The sequence below is a fragment of the Manis javanica genome, chromosome 6, assembly GCF_040802235.1.
Source record: "Manis javanica isolate MJ-LG chromosome 6, MJ_LKY, whole genome shotgun sequence".
Taxonomy (NCBI): domain Eukaryota; kingdom Metazoa; phylum Chordata; class Mammalia; order Pholidota; family Manidae; genus Manis; species Manis javanica.
In genome coordinates this window covers 80,408,337-80,427,779 of record NC_133161.1, presented here as the reverse complement: position 1 = coordinate 80,427,779, position 19,443 = coordinate 80,408,337, and the positions used below count along the sequence as shown (strand labels likewise).

Below are 19,443 nucleotides of genomic sequence, written 5' to 3'. Positions count from 1 at the left end.
TAATATAGTGAATAGTAGTAAAATTGTTATTTTTTTTCAATTCTGAAAATTTAGAGGCATATATTTTTTAACATGATGGGAATTAATGTCAAATGCAAACTCATGTACTTTACTAAAATTCTAGGTATGCCTGTATATATGAAAATAGTCTGCATTATTTAAATATTTTCAAAAGAAATTATTAGTGACCATCTTTACTTAATCTATAAATATGAATAATTGTTATTATAATTTTTCACATTTATATTTTGGTCATTTTTTCCACTTATAGCAAAAATTATTGAATGCCAATTCTACTAGGAACTGTGCTTCCCTATCAAGATGTACTTACTTAATCGTAATGTATTGTATTGTCCTGACATAATAATTATATTGACATCCCATTATATATTTGATTCATGTATGAAAGATACTTTATAAAGTAAGCACACTAAAATAAAAACAGTTAACATTTATTAAATGCTTACTTTTCCCAGGCAGAGTTCTAGGTGCTTTTAATGTGCTAAGTCACTTAATCCTCACAGCAATTCTATGAGACAGGAATCATTTCTTATTCTATTTTGTAGATAAAACAACTGAAGCTCAGGGGAATTAAGATTTGTGGGCAAGGTTGCAATAGTTATTAACTGGTAGGACGATGATTCAAACATAGGAAAACTGGTTGCTTTTCAACATACACTATATGAGCTCAATTTATTAGGCTCATCATAAGAAGTGAATAATCCATCAAATTTTTAAATTATAGACTTCATTAATGAAAGTGTTCAATTTGTCTTCTTTACCCTATAATTTAAACTTCTTCACCTCAATTTAAATATATTTTGTGTATTTATTATATAAATTACAGATAATATTTAGGTCAGTTTTTGATATGTTCAGGGAAATTCTGAATGGGATATCCTAAGAGACTTTGTGGAACTAGGGATTATTATTATAAATATCAATTTTAGCCCAGATACACTCAGAAATAATAGAAATAGGAAAACAATTTAGATGTTCACTTTAACAGAGTGTATTAATCTAATTATGAGTTTGATTCTCCAATTCTTTCCAGATCAAGGTATCCATTGCCTTTAGGATTAATAGAGGTAAACAATGTCCATGAAAGCCTTTGCAGTCTTCTCACATGCAGATTTCCAGACACACAGATATGGCCACACAAAGCCATTTCTTTGATATACTTGCTTATAACTACCATGTATTGACCATCTTGAACATGATCCTAATGGACTATGTGGTGACACTTCACACAATGAAAAACTCTCTGCAATTCTCACAGGCATATAAAATCAGTGGATTTACAAGTTGAAGATGGCCAGGTAAGCAGGGGGGTTCTTGAATATGAGCATAAATTCAGATAAAGGAAAAAGTGGAGCTCATTTTCCCTTTCCTTCCCTGTCTGGTAAACACACTACATATAAAGATCATAATAATGATATTATGTTAGAACCATCAGGCCATATCTAATAAAGTTTTTAATAAGGGAACATAAAAAGTTAATCAAGATGGAACATGATGCTAATAAAACAAAGATCTAAACTTTCATCCCCCTGAAGTTTTGCTGCATTTCTTTTCTTGCATTTCTTATTATTGGCCAGTCATTTTCTCATAGGTAGCTATGCTTTTAAGGCAAGCAGAAAGAGGTACTTGAGATGCAATTATTCTACCCTAAACCAGCAGAAAAACAGTTCTCTGAGTTTCGTTTATAATTTCAAAAGAAAAATTGAGAAAGAAGAATGGAACATGGTGCCTTCTTTGTATTTAAATTTCCTAGAATTAACTAAAATGTTGAAGGTTAAAATGTCCTTTATTTTATTTGGGTTTCCTTCATTGTAAATATATATTACTTTATTGGGAAAAATTACATATATATGTATACTCCTCTGAGGATGTTTCCTTTAATTTAGAAGTACAGAGCATTTCCCATTTTTTTAGCTCTGTTTTTCCATGCAATAGTGTGTTTATGGCCTGTCGCTTTATCATCCTCTGCCCAAAGTCAGAGACTATGGCTGTGTAGTCATCTCTAACCCCAGGACCTAGTACAGCGTATGGAGCAGTCTATGCCAAATAAATGTTTATTAGATGGATCCTTAAAACATACTTGTACTTCTTTTTTTTCCTTTAAAATCTATTGAAATAAAATAAGTTTTGGCTTTGGGATTGTAAATACACACAACACCTGGACCAGCCTTACACAGGTCCCAGAGGAAATAGTCTGACTTGCTAATAAGGGTATTTAGAGAACATCACGATAGCTAAAATTAGCTATTAGTTTCTCTAAAACCATTTCATAGTGACATGACATTCATATATATTAAAAAATGATCACCATGATAAGCATAGTTACCATCTGTCATCATATAAGTTAGTATTGATTATATTCCCTATGTTGTACTTTTCATCCCCATAACTTACTTATTTTATAATTGGAAGTTTGTACCTCTTCATTCCTTTTATCTATTTTAACCTTCTCCCCATACTATTCAAAGCAATCTTATAGGTTTTTTGTTTCACAAAAAGCCTGAGGGAGCTATTATTTTTCCTATTTAGCAGAAGAGGGAATAGTTTTAGAGAAACGTCATAACTTCTAAGGGGTAGGGCTAAAATTCCAACCCAGGTTCTTAAGGACTTCACTCACTGTCTTCCTCAGCCTACCTTATAATGTCAGTACCTTGTCATTTTAATTCCTTCTCACATTGACAGTTCTAAAAAAATTATGGAAGTGACTTCTTTCAATCACTATTTACATTTACAAAACTGGTTGTCTCCTAAGTTAAATATAGACAATCACTGTCATTCTGACAATTTACCCCCAGTCTCTCTGGACAAGATAAGATTGTTCTGAATAAAGTCATTGATAATATCTGTTCTAAAATGACACTCTCTCTTTGAAACAGAACTAATTTCACATACCAATCTGAGAGATTTGGATAGTATCCTGAGATAAGAGAGCCAGTCATAACAAGCAGCCTTTTGCAAACAGCAAGTTTAGGTGTTTGCCATAATTATATAGCTGCAAGGAAACCAAAGTTTCTGGATACTGGAAAGGCTGTTGCGACCAACCCTTTTTTTGAAATACTTAAATATTTATGCCTTTAAAAATCAGAAACAGCCTGTTTTGGGAAACAGCTTGTCAGGATTAGCAAAGATGTCAATTTTAATGCTATAGACAAGAACAAATCCTATACCATAACACATTTAATTTATAATGTAATAAGATATATAAAATAATGATTTTGGCTCTGTATTAAGAGATAGCCTTAGTTGACAATGTAATGATCTAACATGTTATAAGCTCTATCAGGAAACAGTTTTCTATTGTTGGCAAACAAAGGAGGCAGTTTTCCATTGTTGCTAATATAGTATAGCAGGCCGATTATGGCATCTTATACTGTGTAGCAATAATTTTGTGGTGCAGAAGGTATAAAGACATGAAAATGTTTCAATACCAGGTCTCAGTGAGGGAAAAATACCAGACAACTATTATCTTTGAGATGAGACACAAGCCTAGTACTGGACATCCAGATCAGTTATTACTTTTGAAAAATGACTCTAGATTTGTTATTTGTAATAGAAGATTCCGGAGAACTTAAGTTATGATTATCACATAAGAAGCTAAATTAATTTTAGTGGGCAAATTATAAATGGAAACCTTAGTTATATCTAATTTTAGGGTGATATTTCCTTTCTTTTAGGGTGATATTCATATTTTTAAAAATATTTTCTGCTTTTCTATGTTCTATTGCACCTATCTGCTAAAACTATTTAGCAATGATGTGATCAGAACAATTTGTTGTTAGCTATTCAACACACACCAACATGTAGAAAAATAAAAATTAAAGCCAAGTTGAACTGCGGGTGAATGTACACAGAAAGGTAAAAAACAACCTTTAGACATTGCAGCATAGCTGGGCACTGAAGAAGAGCCAACTCTACCTTGCATTCTGGACAACCATGACTTGACTGCATTGATTCCAAGAGCGAGAGTGAAGGATACAACAGGAAAGTAGGAAAGACAGGAAGAAGAAAGTTAGGGACAGAAATAAGGAAGAAAATTTGAGAATAATAATTAGAAGAGCTAAACCATAACAAATAAACAATATGAGGCAGAAAATAATCTTAGACTCTAATATAATACCTCACAAGTGTAATAAATCCCAAGGCCATGGCTGTTACAATAATTAGGAGTTAGTTATGAAAGTGCTGGGAATTGAATCGGAGTACATATGAGCTGTTTTTGGGCCAGATCCCATGCAGCAGGTATGTTTTGCTTGACAAATTGCGTAGGGATGGGAACTTGCTCCATATTTCACTATCTTCTCACCTTTCCTTCTCACTCACCACAGAATGGACTGACATTCATGTTACCTGCCTGCCCTTTCTGGTTATTCAAGCTTGTGAAAGTCTACTTAAAACAAATTTGTAATGAATGAAAGTTAAGCATTCTCATATAGTATAAGAGGTGCTACTCCAAAATATTATAAGAGAAGATAGAAAATAAGACAGTTCTTTATTTTCATTCATTCATTAACAAATGCTAATTAGAGATATACCCCTGGGAGTGATTTCTTCTTGCCCCATAATATTGTCATTAATAACATTGAAGGTTTAATGACCCAAATCAAAGACAGAATCAAAGACTGTTTGTTATTGTTATAGTCACATTAAAAAAAGTAACTAAATTCATAACAACTACTGCCTAAAGATACAAATTGATTGACTTAAAATAAAAACACCTCTTTTCTGTGCTATTCTGCTAATCGGTAATCTCTATAAATTAAATTCGATGAATGAAACCTGGAGCAGCAATATCAGCAATTCTAAGCTTCTAAGTAAAATTATTCATAGGATGCAATTAAAGGCTATATACTGAATTTAATAGCACCTGACAGTTTTCAAATCATTTTTTGAGCATTATTTAATTTGATTCTCCGGACAAACTAAAAATTACAGCTCTGCCTACCTTGGCTTTCTCAATATTGACAAGGAAGTGGAATCTCAAAGAATTGGTCATCCTCCTGTGGTGACATAGTTAGTCCACATCGGATTCAAATGCAATGGATAATTCTAATTTGGACCTTGTTCAAATGAACTAACTAGAGTCATAAACCATGCTTTGTATGATTTTAATTTTTAAAATTGCTGAGGTTTGTTTCACAGCCCAGAACATGGTTTATATTGGTAAATGGGTCATGTACACTTGAAAAGATTACATATTTTGCTATTGATGTAGAATGTTCTATAAATATCAATTAGGTCATCAAACCAACTAAAAAAAAATTATGAGGCAATTGGGGAAATTAGGAGTTAATTTCTTTAAAACTTTAAAAACTTGAAATTATTATGGATCTGTGTAGTATTAAGATTAATTAAAAAATGAGTCATCTTTAGAAATATATCCTAAAATATCTGCAGAAAAAAGTTAACAATGGTGGATATGCACTTTAAACTAATTTGTACAGAGGAAGCATTTGAAGGTAAAATGAAACAATTCTCTCGAAAGTGATGATTGTGTGCAGGTTGAGTAATGGGTACATGGTGGGACATTACATTATTCTTTCTACATATGTACATGCGTTGAACATTTCCAAAAAGTGATATTCAAATGTCACTCCTCAAACTAAATGAAAAATGAACAAAAATAAAATCAGAGCCTTCAAATTGCCAGCTCCAATTTTTTTAACCTCTACATGTTGATTACTTATGGTTCTATTATGCCAATTTGGCTAATATAAATTGTTCAGATAAGGTACCCAAATCACCATTTTGAAACCATCCTTGAGTACTGATTTATATACCAGAACATAGTAATTTGCATATATTATGAGCAAATTCAAAGAGCACTTGCTTCATATGAATAGTTTATATCACCCAAGAGATTCAGAGATATTTCTTTATTTATGTACCAAAGTCAATGTTTCAAATATTACTCTTGTATTTTTATTTTATAATTTTAAGGCATTGATTTGAGGATATGCATATAAATAAGGATACCTCAACAAGTCACTTAGTGAATATTTAATGTATTAGACAACATGTATGTCCTATAAAACATGTCCTTGATAAAACTAAGGAAAAGATATTAAAGTCTTCAAAATTAGAGACTAGTAGACACCTTGCTCTTTTTTAAACCATGGGATGCAATACTTGGAAGACATTGCCTCCATACTTACCCCCGCCCTGGAAGAAGGTACACTTTAACAAAGGGGTCAGAATAACCATTGTTGTCTCGAGGGACTAGGTTTCTTGCTTGAAGAATATGTATTATGAGATTTCCAAGATCATAGTTGATTTGAAGCTTAAAGGGACAAGAAAATATTCCATGAACATTATTTTTTGTTGTTCTTTTAAAAGACATATAAATAGATTATCATTCAATATTTTACTAGTATTTAAAATTCTCATAAGGATATCAACCCTCATTTCCATTTTATTTGAAACCAAACAGACCAGGTACTGTCTAATTTGATTGGGAGCTACCCAGCACATGTTCATTACTAGTAAATGTGCTGTTCATTCTTTCCATGGTGAAAGTCCTGGCCTGTCTAAAATTCACTTAGAAAGAAAATCATAGTATAAATGCTAGTTACTAGCATTTTTAAACTAAATTTCTACTCTTAGGAAAATAGTAAATGTTAACATTATGAGTATAATTACCAGGATTTTGAAAATTAATTAACTGATTGATACATTTATTAGAAAATATCTTTTGCATTTCACCAATTAGCAGTGGGTGGAATCATTATTTAAAGATAAAGCTGTCAGTACTGAAATGTAAGAATATTTAGGAGTGTGTAGGTTTTATCTTTTCTTGTATTACATTATCTGATATTAAACATACAGCTTTCTTTCTGTAGCTGCTTTTCTAAATGAGAGACTAAGATCATGAAATCTTATCCTTTAATTTTGGAGGCTGAAGAGGAAAGGAGAGGCATTGCCTCAGAGATGCTTAATGGCTGTTGCGCAATTATCACTGAATAGTAAAAGATTTATAATTCAAATACATATTCGAGAAGACTGCATAATTCAAAATAATTGAATTAACTAATTTTTCTCCTTCAAAATTCAAAGATTCTTCTGGCATCATTTAGAATAAGCTTAAGTGCTTGATTTTTTTCCCATTTGTCAAATAATAGAAAGGAGGGAATCTATATTTCAAAAGGGAAAATCCATGAATAAAAATACTAATATATTTTTTATAATCATACAAAATAGCCTGTTTATGTTGAAAGTGGAATAATTTAGATGAGTCAAATTTCATTTAAAATTTGGTAATTAGAATAATTAATAATGTTAGCATAATTTTTATCTGACTATGTTTTGTGCCAAAAAAGGAATCCTTAACCACTTCACTCAATACAGAATAGCCCAGAGTCTCTCTGATCACTGTGAAAGCAATGTGAAACATAAGAAAAAGGTGATGTGAAGGAAAAGGAGAAATGGGAAGTTTAGAACTGCAATAACTGTGTACTGTAATGGCATATTGAAATATAGAAGTATTGTACAGTTAATTAGACTGAGATTTAGAATAGTTTCCTAATCTTTAATGAGAAATCCTTTGCTGTTTTCTCCTTTTTCTGTCAGCCTAAAGTCCACTTTTAACTTATGAGGCACCAAAACCTCATTTCTTATTGAAATGAAAACTTGCAGGCTACCCTAAGAGAGTGCTTTTCTTTTCTTTTAAATTTTTATTCATGTGTAGTTGCCATAATATTATATTAGTTTCATGTATATATCATAGTGACATGACATTTATATATATTAAAAATGCTCACCATGATAAGCATAGTTACCATCTGTCATCATATAAGTCAGTGTTGATTATATTCCCTATGTTGTACTTTTCATCCCCATAACTTATTTATTTTATAATTGGAAGTTTGTACCTCTTCATTCCTTTTATCTATTTTAACCTTCCCCCCATACTATTCAAAGCAATCTTTTAGATTCCATATAATCTCCACCAAAATACCTATACAGTTTTGCACAGAACTAGAATAAATAACCATAAAATTTGTATGGAACCACAAAAGACCCTAAATAGGCTAAATGATCTTGATAAAAAAGAACAAAGCAGGAGGTATCATACCCCCTGACTTGAAACTACAGTACAAAGCTATAAAATCAAAACAAAATGGTGCTGGCACAAACAGAGACACATAAATCAATGAAACAGAATAGTGAGCCCAGAAATAACCTGCACTTAAATGGTCAATTAATCTATGACAAAGGAGGCAAGAATCTACAATGGGGAAAAGACAGTTTTTTCAATAAACGGTGCTGGGAAAATGATACTTAAAACAAATTAAAGACCTAAATGTAAGATCTGAAACCATAAAATTCTTAAAAGAAAACAGAAACTCTTGGACATCAGCTTGAAGAATTTTTTTTTCCAGATATGTCTTTCCAAGGAAAGAAAACCAAAAATAAACAAGTGTGACTATATCAAACTTAAAAGCTTCTATACAGCAAAGGAAAACATCAATGAAATGAAAAGGCAACCTACTGAATGGAAGAATATATCTGAAAGTCATAAATCCAGTAAAGGTTAATATCCAAAACATAGGTAACTCCTACAACTCAACACCAAAAAAACCCTCAAAAGCCCCAAATAATACAATAAAAAATGGGCAGAGGACCCCAACAGACAATTTTCCAAAGGAGAGCCATGCAGATGGCCAACATAAAGAGTGCTTTTCAAAATTTACTTTGTGGGGCCTCGGGGAAGAGCGTTGTTCAGAGGTTACCTGTGAGAGGATCAGAAGCCCCCAGTAATCCTCACCCAGAGTCACCCCAGTGCTTCCAGAGCCACTGTTTGGGTGTCTGCCTAATGTTTCAAGAAAAGGAAAATTAAACAAGAAAAAAACAGCAACAACCAGAAGCCAAAAAGAGATAGCAAATACTGGTCCATGGGCAAGAAATTAAAAAAAAAATGGGAGAAAGAGGAAGATATTATGAGAAAATTAGCATTTTCTTTTTGCTTGTGAAATGAAGCAGATCAGGTCTGACTTTCTAGAAGCAGGAAACAGCAGTGAGACAGCACCATCTAGAGCGCTGTTGGATCCTTAGTAAGATGCGCACGTCCTGCACTTCCTCTCTCCTTCCACTCTGGCCCTGGACATCTGCTTTTAATCAGTGTGTGTCTAGATAACCACTTAACTGATTTGTCTTTGTGCCCTCCCCTTTATAATATTCCTGTAGGCCTCTGCTGTATGAATTTGTATTACATAGCCCTTTCAATTAGTCTCTCCCTTACTCCAGACAATCTACTGATCATCCTGTTATATAGTAACTAAAACCTGTTGGCTTGTGTTGAAGTTCTTTTTCATTTTGACTCAACTTATCTTTACAGGAACATTTGTCTGCAGCAAAGCTGATCTCTTCATTTCATTACTGTCTAGTAGCAGAATTTTTCCTTATGCCATTTCTTCTGCCAGGAACACCATCCCCCTTTCTCCTTGTTTGTCCTCAAAATTAGTTCAAACCTCTTATCCTTTGTGAAGTCTTTCATAAAAATTCCCTCTAGACTGTGTTAGAGTTGCAACTAAAACTTACTGTTCTATTTTCCTTATCTGAAACCCATTATCTTCAAATAGTTATAATTTTACATTGTGTTCTTTCTACATGACATTTCTTATCTACCCTAAATTACTTTTTTGTATCCTCTAATGCACAGTTTTTCTAAAAGTTTTGACTAGAAGCACACACACACAGAGAACTAAGAAAGATAGTGATTTATACTATTGTTTTCTATTTTCCTGGGCAAAATCCCCTAAATTGATTTTATAAATCAATTACCAATTGATTATAATCCCCTCTAGGAAAAACACTGCTCTAGAAAAATTGTTTGGCAATTATTTAACAATTGTTAATCAGAGGAAGACAAGAGAGAGTATTAGACTTATGAAGCTCTAGAAAAGGACTCCTCAAATTTCCAGGAGAATCTGTCACATTAGAAACATATTCAACAAACATAAAGTAATGGAAGCATAAAACATATTGATACTGCTAAGGCATCAGAAAGATTTCAAAGTACAGAATACCATAGATATAATTAGACTTCATAAAACATTTGTTTTAAAATGCTATTCCATTAAAATTGTATTTTTCCTTTTCAGGTCTGTATGTGTTATAAAACAGAAAAAGTTGTAACAATGTTTACCATTTCAATAGAGCAGTGGAAAAAAACAGCCAAAATAGATTTATATACTTTCCTACCTGAATTTCCCCTGTAATTGGATGAGAGACAACCTTCGTTGCATCAGTAGGCTGCAATATTAAAAACACATATTACATTAATGGATAAACCCTTTATAGAATTTATCATTTCAGCTTCCTTCTGAAATTAATTTCTATTTGGTCAGAGCACACTGCCTGGTAAATATATTTCATCCATTTGGCTGCTTTAGATTACGGTGTCTACTTATACTTCTCAATAAATGTTTAATTTTGTGGATACACAAAATCTATTTTTCATTTTGTTAAGCTTGTTTGAAGCTGTAATTTCACACCTGCAGTAACGTATTTTTCAATTACTTAAGAAAATGAACCCTTTTGGTTTAAAGTACTCAATTTAAGTATTTGCAGGTTTTAAAGACCTGTAGAAGACTGAAAAAGCATTGTTTTTAGACAATGGCTGCCACGGAACACAGAAGTTGAAGAAATCTTGTGTTCCTGTATTGGGTGCTCAGCCTTTGCCTGCTCCTTTCTACAGGGCAGCAGCCAGGAGGTACCTCCTAACATTTCACACTTCTTAATTAGAACTCCTTCCCATTCTTGTAGGCTCTCACTTCCTTAATAAAGTTCCTTATGTCAGTAGAGCCTGAAAAACAGTTGGGAATGGGAGCTGGTAAACAAATGGATTCATCCCGTTGAATAAATGACTGATTGCTGACTTATTACATTTCATGAGAATCTTTGTACAAAAGGTGAGATGATGTCTCTGACCCAAGATCTACAATAGCATATCAGTCAATGTGGCATAAATATAGGAAGATACTTACTAAAATGGAGGCCAGTTTGCTACCCTACAAATAAGGGCCAGTTTCCCTAAATGTACAGAATATTGGCTTTCTTTTAATAATTAACCAGAAAAGGAAAGATGCAAAATATTTAGGGATATATACATGTTCTGATATTTTCCTTTATATTTTTAGACTAGAATGAGAATAATCACAGAAAATAGCTGTATTCTAAGTCTTGTTTGGGAAACCAAGGATCTATTTCATAAGCACAAAACTATCAAACACTTTCATTGAATTATTTATTTATAACATTGCTTAGAGGAAAGTCAAATTTTAAAGATAAAATAAAGTTTAGTTAGAATTTCAGAGACAAAACAGCTTGAGAAAATAACATAAAAATTTTGAAGACACAAATTCAAATCTCCCAAGGAAAACCTTTGATCAGGCCCTTTCAGAATAGCAGGATAGATCCCAGGCAGAGGAGGCACAGGCCACAATCCAGGGAGCAAAGATACCTTTTAAACAGTATAGTGACCCAGTCAGATTTCTGTGTCATAGATACGACAGTGGTAAGGGAGTTTAAGAGGAGGAATTGAGAGACTGGTAAGTGGAGTTACTACTAGTGAGTGTAAGAATGCTGGCAAAATAATAATGTTTTCCTAAAGGAAATTGGTGAGTTCAGAAAAGAGAAAATTATCAGACTTTTAAAATCAGAATTCAGAGGATTAGGATTCAGTGGCTGATTAGACCATGTGAATGAAGAGAAAAGAAGAGGCAATGGTGCCCTTAAATTTTAATTGAATTTCCTGGGAGGATGTGATGTTAATTGCTAAAATAAAAAATATCAGGATGACACACTTGTAGGACTATGATGTGTTTGGTTTGCTGGTGGAGTTTGTCATATGCTTAGAAATTGAGAAAGGAACTACAGATATTAGTCTGTAGGTCAGGAGATAGAGAACCTTTATGAAGTAATTCTTCAAAATTAGCACATAATTGCATGTAGTCAAATGCAGGTGTGTCAAGATTTGTTTTGAGATCGAGTCTAACCATCCTTGAAATTATTCTTTGTGAAGCCTAGCTATATTTAGTTTGGAACAAGTCATTGTATGATGCAGTGATTAAGATCATCCTACATCGGTGTTTGTTTCTGAATAAAAGGGATGTTTGGCAACATCCTGCTGTTTTTATGGTCAGTAAAACAAACTGCTTTCTGAAGTCCAATTTACTCAGAGAGCCTGTCCCTCCCATGTATCTCACATGACAAAAAACCTTTATTCATGTTTAAACACAAGAATACTTTCCCAATATGTTTATTGACCATGAGAGTTTCTCTGTCAAGAATCAAATCTATGAAGAAAAAACTGCAAATTGTCTACATTTTCATCTGCTTCTATAAGGCTCAAAAACTAATCTGTCTTTTCTTTTAATTCCCCAGTAACTTTAAAATAAAATAATAGTGTTGAAACATTTATTTCAAATGAAGAGAAAATGTATTAACATGGAATTATAGGTAAAATTCAAAATCAATATTACCTGGTGTTCATTGTTTATTATTGTCCTAACAACGTCTCTTTACTGGTGTCCTTTTTATCTTTTATTTAAGTTACAAAATCTAATATAATGTATACCTTGTGTTTCCAAAATGATGCAAAGCTAATATTCTGTACACAAAGAGGCTTTGGTTTAGGCAACAAATACAAAGAAATGGAAAATATGGAGCCTCAGTCACATTTTTCAAGTTCCTAATAATAACAATTGCTAAAATATTTTAAAAGATATAGAAATTCATCACCTTGATACATGTCGATCATTTGTGTACTTGGACAAATGTGGGTTTTTTTTTTTTTTTTCAAAAGATTAGGAAATGAGAAAACACAAGACACTTTAGAAAATGATCTTGTGTTTCTTTTCTCCTAGTCTGAATAAGGAGCTAGAAAATGAGTAACTCAGAGGTCACACTGAACCCTTCTCACCTTGCTGCTGCTGTGTTTCTTTTTGCTCACGGAGGGAGAGCCTGGTTGCCCAGGACTGGGAACGGAGCTGGAACCTGCTGATGTAGGACCCGAATGCGCGTGAGATCCTTTTTCCACGACAGACGACAGAACCAGTGGTGACTGCTGTAGCGAAACCTTCTGGAGCTCTGCTGCCAACTGCTTAGGATCAACCCCTGGGGATTTTGCTTTATCCACTACAACAAAATGAAATATACGTTCCTCAGTTTCATAGGTACTTAATACCATGGAACTAATTTGAGTTCTAGGTGACTGAGTCGGAAAATTACTTATAAAACAAGGTCAATTTGAAAAAATAAGCGCGGTAGTACTTCCATGCATCTATTTCTAAAGACGTTTAGAAGGCTCAGAGAAGAGTGAAAGGATGTTGAACTACAGAGTGAAATTAAGGTTCCTATTACAACGTCAGAAAAATGTTCTTAATGTTTTATGTAGAGAACCATATGAATGATTCTGAATAGAAGAGATTCTATTTTATTCACTGGTATTGGATCTGTATGATTGGCTGCTTTTCCTTCTCTAAATTTTACACATCTCTTTCTCTAAGTGGGAAATTTCAAAGAGTATATTCACATTAACAGATGTATGAACATTTCTGCAGACCTTGGTCTATTTTGCTTAGTGCAGTAACCTGGACTCTTAGAATGCTGGCTGTAGCATAGGAAGTGCTCAATAAATATTTGTTAAAGGAGTAACTTTTAAACTTACAGTGGATCTAAATTTATAAATTGTACTTGTTATGTAAGAAAGAGTTAAATGTACTTTATCATGTACTTATGAAATTACATGTTGACTTCTATTTATTATGAAAGGCAATCAAATGGTTCAGGAATAAGTGGTCCAAAATCCAATTCTGCTAAAAACAATCAAGTGTTATCTAAAAATTGTAGTAGATAAAAAAGAAATGGCTCCATGGATTACTTTGATGGAGTGAATTTATTTTTAAAGAATTAAAAATGTGAACTCACACTGCAAGAATTACATATGGATTTTTTAATGGGTCTAAGATGCATGTATGTCTTGCCAAAGAATGCTATAAACACAGCTACAATGCTTTTGATTTTGTTTATGATTAAACATCTATCTGCCTCTAACTTCATTTTTGTCTCTATCTACGTTTATGTCTGTATCTTCATCTAGAGCTACATATACATCTATAGCTACTCCTACGTCTACATCTATACTTTTACCCACAGTTGAAAGCAGATTGCTTTCACATACCAGCTTTTGGTGGTTCATGAAGTTCCAGGTGTTGGGAATTTTCAGAATCTGATTGCATATTGAGGTCCCTAAAAATTAAAACAAAAAAAATTAAGAGAGAAATTGAGGAAGCCTGAGACAAAAAGTCTTTTTTTCCAACTACCCTGAATATTTTCTTTTCAGTAGGTAAATGAGAAGTGATTAATGATATAAAGCAATTTCAAAGCATGCTCACCCTTCTAACCAAATACATATTTGCAATGCTGTTAAAAGTCAGCTGATAAGATGATTATTTAAGGTGAAATCTTTATGGGTTAAATGTAAGTTCCTTTTGAAATACTACACACATTTATGAAATCTAAGTGGGTTTGTGCTTTCATTTAAATGAAGCATGTTTCAATAGAAGCATGAAGGGGGAGAGCTGTTGACATAATCAGAAACAAAATTAGCTGAATTCTTTCTATGCTTTAGACTTTGATTCTGAACACAAGGAATCTATAAAACTTGTATTCACTTTATTTTCTAATTACAGAAAATCTTGCTGACTGGCAAAGGTTCCACCTTAACAATATTAAATCAAAAGAGCCATGAATAGCCAAAAAATGGAAACCAAAAGATGGGGAAAAACTCACAGTCTTACACATATTTCTGCTTCCCCACTTTGCTGACTAATGATACTCTGCACTTCTTCATACGTTTTAGAAGTTAAAGGAATTCCATTCCATTCCAATACTTGCATCCCTAAAAAGACAAATTCAAGTATAAAATAAAAGATGGGTGCTATTTCTAGTCTGGGCTAGAAGACGTTGTTCGGCATTTAAAAGCCAACTTTGCACACCATTTCAGAGAATATCACTTCAAAGTTTTCTGGAAGGTCAGTAACAAAACCATACGTAGTTTGATTTCATCAACTTACCTGAACACATAAAATATATCTAATACAACATGCAAAATACAGTTTCCAAAAATGCATTAAATATTTTCAAACACATGCACTTTGTTCACACTGTATGAAGAAAACATTATTGAATATATATTGCTTAGACCAAATCTGTGTAGGAGAAAAATAATTACAACCACCAATATAATTTTCCATAGAGAAAAAGCAACTAGAGGAGTGTAAAGTTCCACACTCTATTGTGGAATGGGAGTCATAGAAAAAGTCATTAGGATTTTGTTGTGAAACTCCTCTTAAGAGACTGTTACAATTTCAACTTTGCTCAGATATAACAGATTTCCACATAGTGTCTTTTTCTTCACTGCATGCATTCTTGAGTAGAAGCAGGAACGTTAGAGAGAGGGCAGCTTTGTGGATATGTGTGTGGCCTCTGTGGTAGTACAAGGTCCTGTTCTCAGAAGGGTCCCAGGCTTGGTTTAATGCTTCACTGTTGTCATCTTGAAAGTGTTAATACTGTTTGAACAAAGAGCTCTACCATTTTCATTCTGCAGTGGATCCTATAAATTATATTGCTGGACTGGCTACATGTTTCCTTTATATTTATAAAGATACTTTTCATACCAAAAAGTAGTAGCACAATTGGTATTTCAATATTTTACATTTAGTTTCTCTGCTCCATTTTATGAGTTATTAAAATAATTAGGGGTGAATATTTGGCATGACTCATACTGTCCAAAAATGTGGATATGTGAGCTGGACATAATTCAGATGAAATTATCCAAAGTTTGAATGCTACCAGCTCTATCTGAGAAAAATATCTGTATTATAATTAGAATATAGTTTAAATAAAAAGAAACATTTGTTGAACGGGGAACAAATGTTTCTCATTATGGGAAATTCTAAACATGGCATCATTGAGTCTTTAGGAGTTTTAACAATTTTGACATACATTAGAAAGCATTTTACCAGTTGTAAACAAGTAAGGAAAATGCTTTTACTATAGTGAAATGCAAAAGAAGTCCATAAAAATGCCCACAATAACACAAACAAGAATGACTTTTCTACAACTTACTCCAAGGAAACTTTATCTTCAGATGGGCCTTAGGTTTATTTCAACAATCCCAGGCTGTTGTACACATAAAATGAGAAAATTACATAAAAGACAGTGATAATACTGCTAAGGATAATTCAGTACTGAAAGATGAAAAGCACCCTGAAAAACACTTTTTTTCAACTCAGGAAAAGAGTACATTTATGAACAAATGATTTTAAATGGAAGTAAATCAATGGTTTTACAATCCAGAAATTGCATTGTCACCTTTCTGCAGGAGCATATTCTATGAAAAGAAATATTTGCATAATTTTCATGTGTTTTCCGTTGGATTTACCTGTTCATTTTTCACATCTCAAAATAAAGGGGACAGTTATCCAATGAAAGGAAAAATGCTTCTAGTCATGAAAAACTATTTACAACCATTAATAAAATTGCTGAAAAAATGTACAGATAACTAGGGTCTTGATGAAATATACACCTGATAGCATGAACTACAGGATCTACTGTCCCATGATACACCAGCTAAACTTTTTTGTCCCTCACTCAGTTTCCCACCAAAGTTGGTGAAGAACTGCAGTTAAAAAGATTTTGCTACTACTTTTATCCTTTTATTCTTGACTGCAATGGTGAGTGTCAGATACTTTAGGGAATGTGATCACTTGCTCATAGTCATTCAATAACACCTTCCCCTTCCATAGTCTCTCCAACTCCTTACAAATCTTACAAAAACCATGCTAAAGTAATGAACTGAATATACAATTCACTCCTTACTAATTCACACGATAGTTTTAGTAGTTGTGAGAACTGTAATGTGATTTCAAATACATTATTTTTAAAATATGTTAATTGTAGAATTCTGTTAATTTGTCTATTATTAGTTGACTGAGAGAGTATACATATACAGATGGTATTTAAATTATATCCCTAGAAAGTACCTATTCTAATAGCTTCTAATAGGAAAACTAAAATAATAGGAAGTTATGGAGAATGTGCACAGCGATGATAGGATTTGCTGCTCAAAATCTTATACTTAATAGGTTGTGAAAAAACAAAAAAGGCAACAGTCAGGTAATTTTTGAATTTAAGAAAATCAACATAAAATATTCTAAGTATGTCTTTTTATAACTTCTGGGGTTACTTATTTCTGTGTGTCCCTTAAACTGCCAAAACCTATTCATATTTTTATAATACACAATTTCATGTATGGTATTTCTCATCAAATTGAATTTAATTGTGTCTATTACTTTATGCTGTTATAAAAAATAATTAAAAATGATGTTTCTAGAAAAAAACAGAAATCTTGGCAATGTGCAAAATGAACATGACTGCAGAGGAGGAAATTCAAAAGTATTGTAGGAAGAAAAGCCCAAACTCATTAGTGATTAGCAAGTGCAAATTAAAGCAATAATGATATATGACTTAACTTTCATCATACTGCAAAAAGTTTGAAAGCCAGGAAATAGCATATGTTGGCCAGGATATGGTATTAAGGGACTTCGATTTCAAGAGAGATACTTGTTAGATGGTTGTTCAGCTTTATCCCTACTCTATGATGTAAAACCACTATGACTAAAAATAAAACACAAGAAATAAAACAACTGCTTGTTTGTAATTTATAAGCATGTAATTATTTTAATGGGAATGCACATAAGTACAAACCACTGTTGAGGACAATGTGGCAAAACATCAATAAATTAAGCACACATATACCCTGTGACTCAGAAATCTTCTCCTTGGGTATCTATTTGTCAGGGGGTATTACCAGGAAAAATGCACATTTAGCCAAGGCTGCAGGAAACAGACCATGCCAAGTGTTCACATCAACAGGTGCAAACATCTTAAAATCGTTTGCCAAGTAAAAGCAAGTGAGAAACAGGATCTAATCTATAGGGCAACGACATTCATGTACATTAAACTGATGTTCACAGAAATCAACATTATATATTTTACAAATAAATAACATCGCATATAATAATTGCTCATGGTGGAAAAAAGGGAACAGGAAAAGAAAAATGAGATAAAAGAAAATGAATGAGTTAATAAATGAATAAACAAACAAAAAACTATATACACACCCAGGAGGGGCTCTCATTTGAACAGATGAGGCTGGTGTGTATGAAATGAGGATCTGACACAGCTGGGGTAAAACAAAATGAAATAAAAAACCCCAAAGTAAGTTTAAAAAAAATCTATGTATAAAATGAGTTATTCATAATTCATTGTTTTACACATCATCTCCACGATATTAACTATGGCTATAACTATGGATATGGATGTGGACATTTGCTCTCAAGAGTTTGTAAACTATCAGCAGCAGCAAAACCTCAGCTGAACTGGGCATCCACCCTGGCCTTTTAAAAAGTGAACAAAACCTGCATGTGCATTTCGGGATCCAATACATTGCCCACATCAGTTATGCTAATTTTACCCATTCATGTTTAAGTTAGGCACTGTTAATATAAGATAAACACATACATAGATAGATATCATAATTTTTCAAAATTAATCTTTCTATACTTTATAGTTTTAACCTGTTTATACATTGACATGAAAAGAAGGAAGGAAAGAAAGAGGGTTGGAAGAAAATAGGAAAGGAAAAAAAAGAATGGACGGAGAGAATCTTCAGTGAGGGGAAAAAGTAATATTTGAATAATGTCCTACTTGTTTATAGAACAAAGGAGATGCCCTCGATAAGACACTCAAAACCCAGATATACTTTCCTGAGGAGACTCATCTATCTACATGTGTAACATCTTAAGGTTGCAGGGTATCTTGTTGAACAGCTAATCTGATAATAATATTGTCTTTATCATTATTATTGCTATTATTTTTACTCTTAGAACCCATGGTTCAAACAAAACTTAAAATTCAGCCTCAGTATACAACATATAATAATAACGGAGCTACTTTCATTGAAGCGGGCTCTATTTATGTGCTTCCTCCTCCGCATTCTCCAGTTCCACTCTATAGGTATCCTTGGACACTTGTCGGGAACCCTAAATTCCCCTGATCTTCTAGAGTAAGTTATAAGTTTAAAATGACCTCACAACTTGAATAATGCATAAGAACAATTTGCATTAACTAGGACAATACATCTAGGGATACACTGGAAGGAAAATACTGGAATTTCATTTTAGTCTGCATTGCAAAATCTAGTCTGCATCACTAAAAAAGACTGTAATAAAATATAATTTGTTTTTTAATCTAATAATTTAATAATATTTTCAAATACAATAGAGAGTGAACTGTGTGTGTGTCTGCTATTCAGCATTAAAGAATTAAAATCTACCCATCTTTCAATAAGGAACATAT

The 19,443-nt window shown here is 32.8% G+C and overlaps 1 protein-coding gene across 4 annotated transcripts in view; it reads right to left on the bottom strand.

Moving 5' to 3' along the window:
• Positions 1-19,443, bottom strand: part of PCLO (piccolo presynaptic cytomatrix protein) — a 421,109-nt gene that overhangs the window by 68,329 nt on the left and 333,337 nt on the right. For 2 of the 4 annotated variants that reach the window (XM_073238908.1, XM_073238910.1), the window contains exons 11-16: positions 14,812-14,920; positions 14,201-14,268; positions 12,941-13,155; positions 10,219-10,269; positions 6,174-6,298; positions 3,937-3,963 (exon numbers count right to left, since the gene is read on the bottom strand). In XM_073238908.1, the coding sequence (XP_073095009.1) occupies positions 3,937-3,963; positions 6,174-6,298; positions 10,219-10,269; positions 12,941-13,155; positions 14,201-14,268; positions 14,812-14,920 (595 nt within the window). Of the gene's footprint in view, positions 1-3,936; positions 3,964-6,173; positions 6,299-10,218; positions 10,270-12,940; positions 13,156-14,200; positions 14,269-14,811; positions 14,921-19,443 lie in introns of those variants that run through there. The other 2 variants (XM_073238909.1, XM_073238911.1) reach the window with 2 other exon arrangements.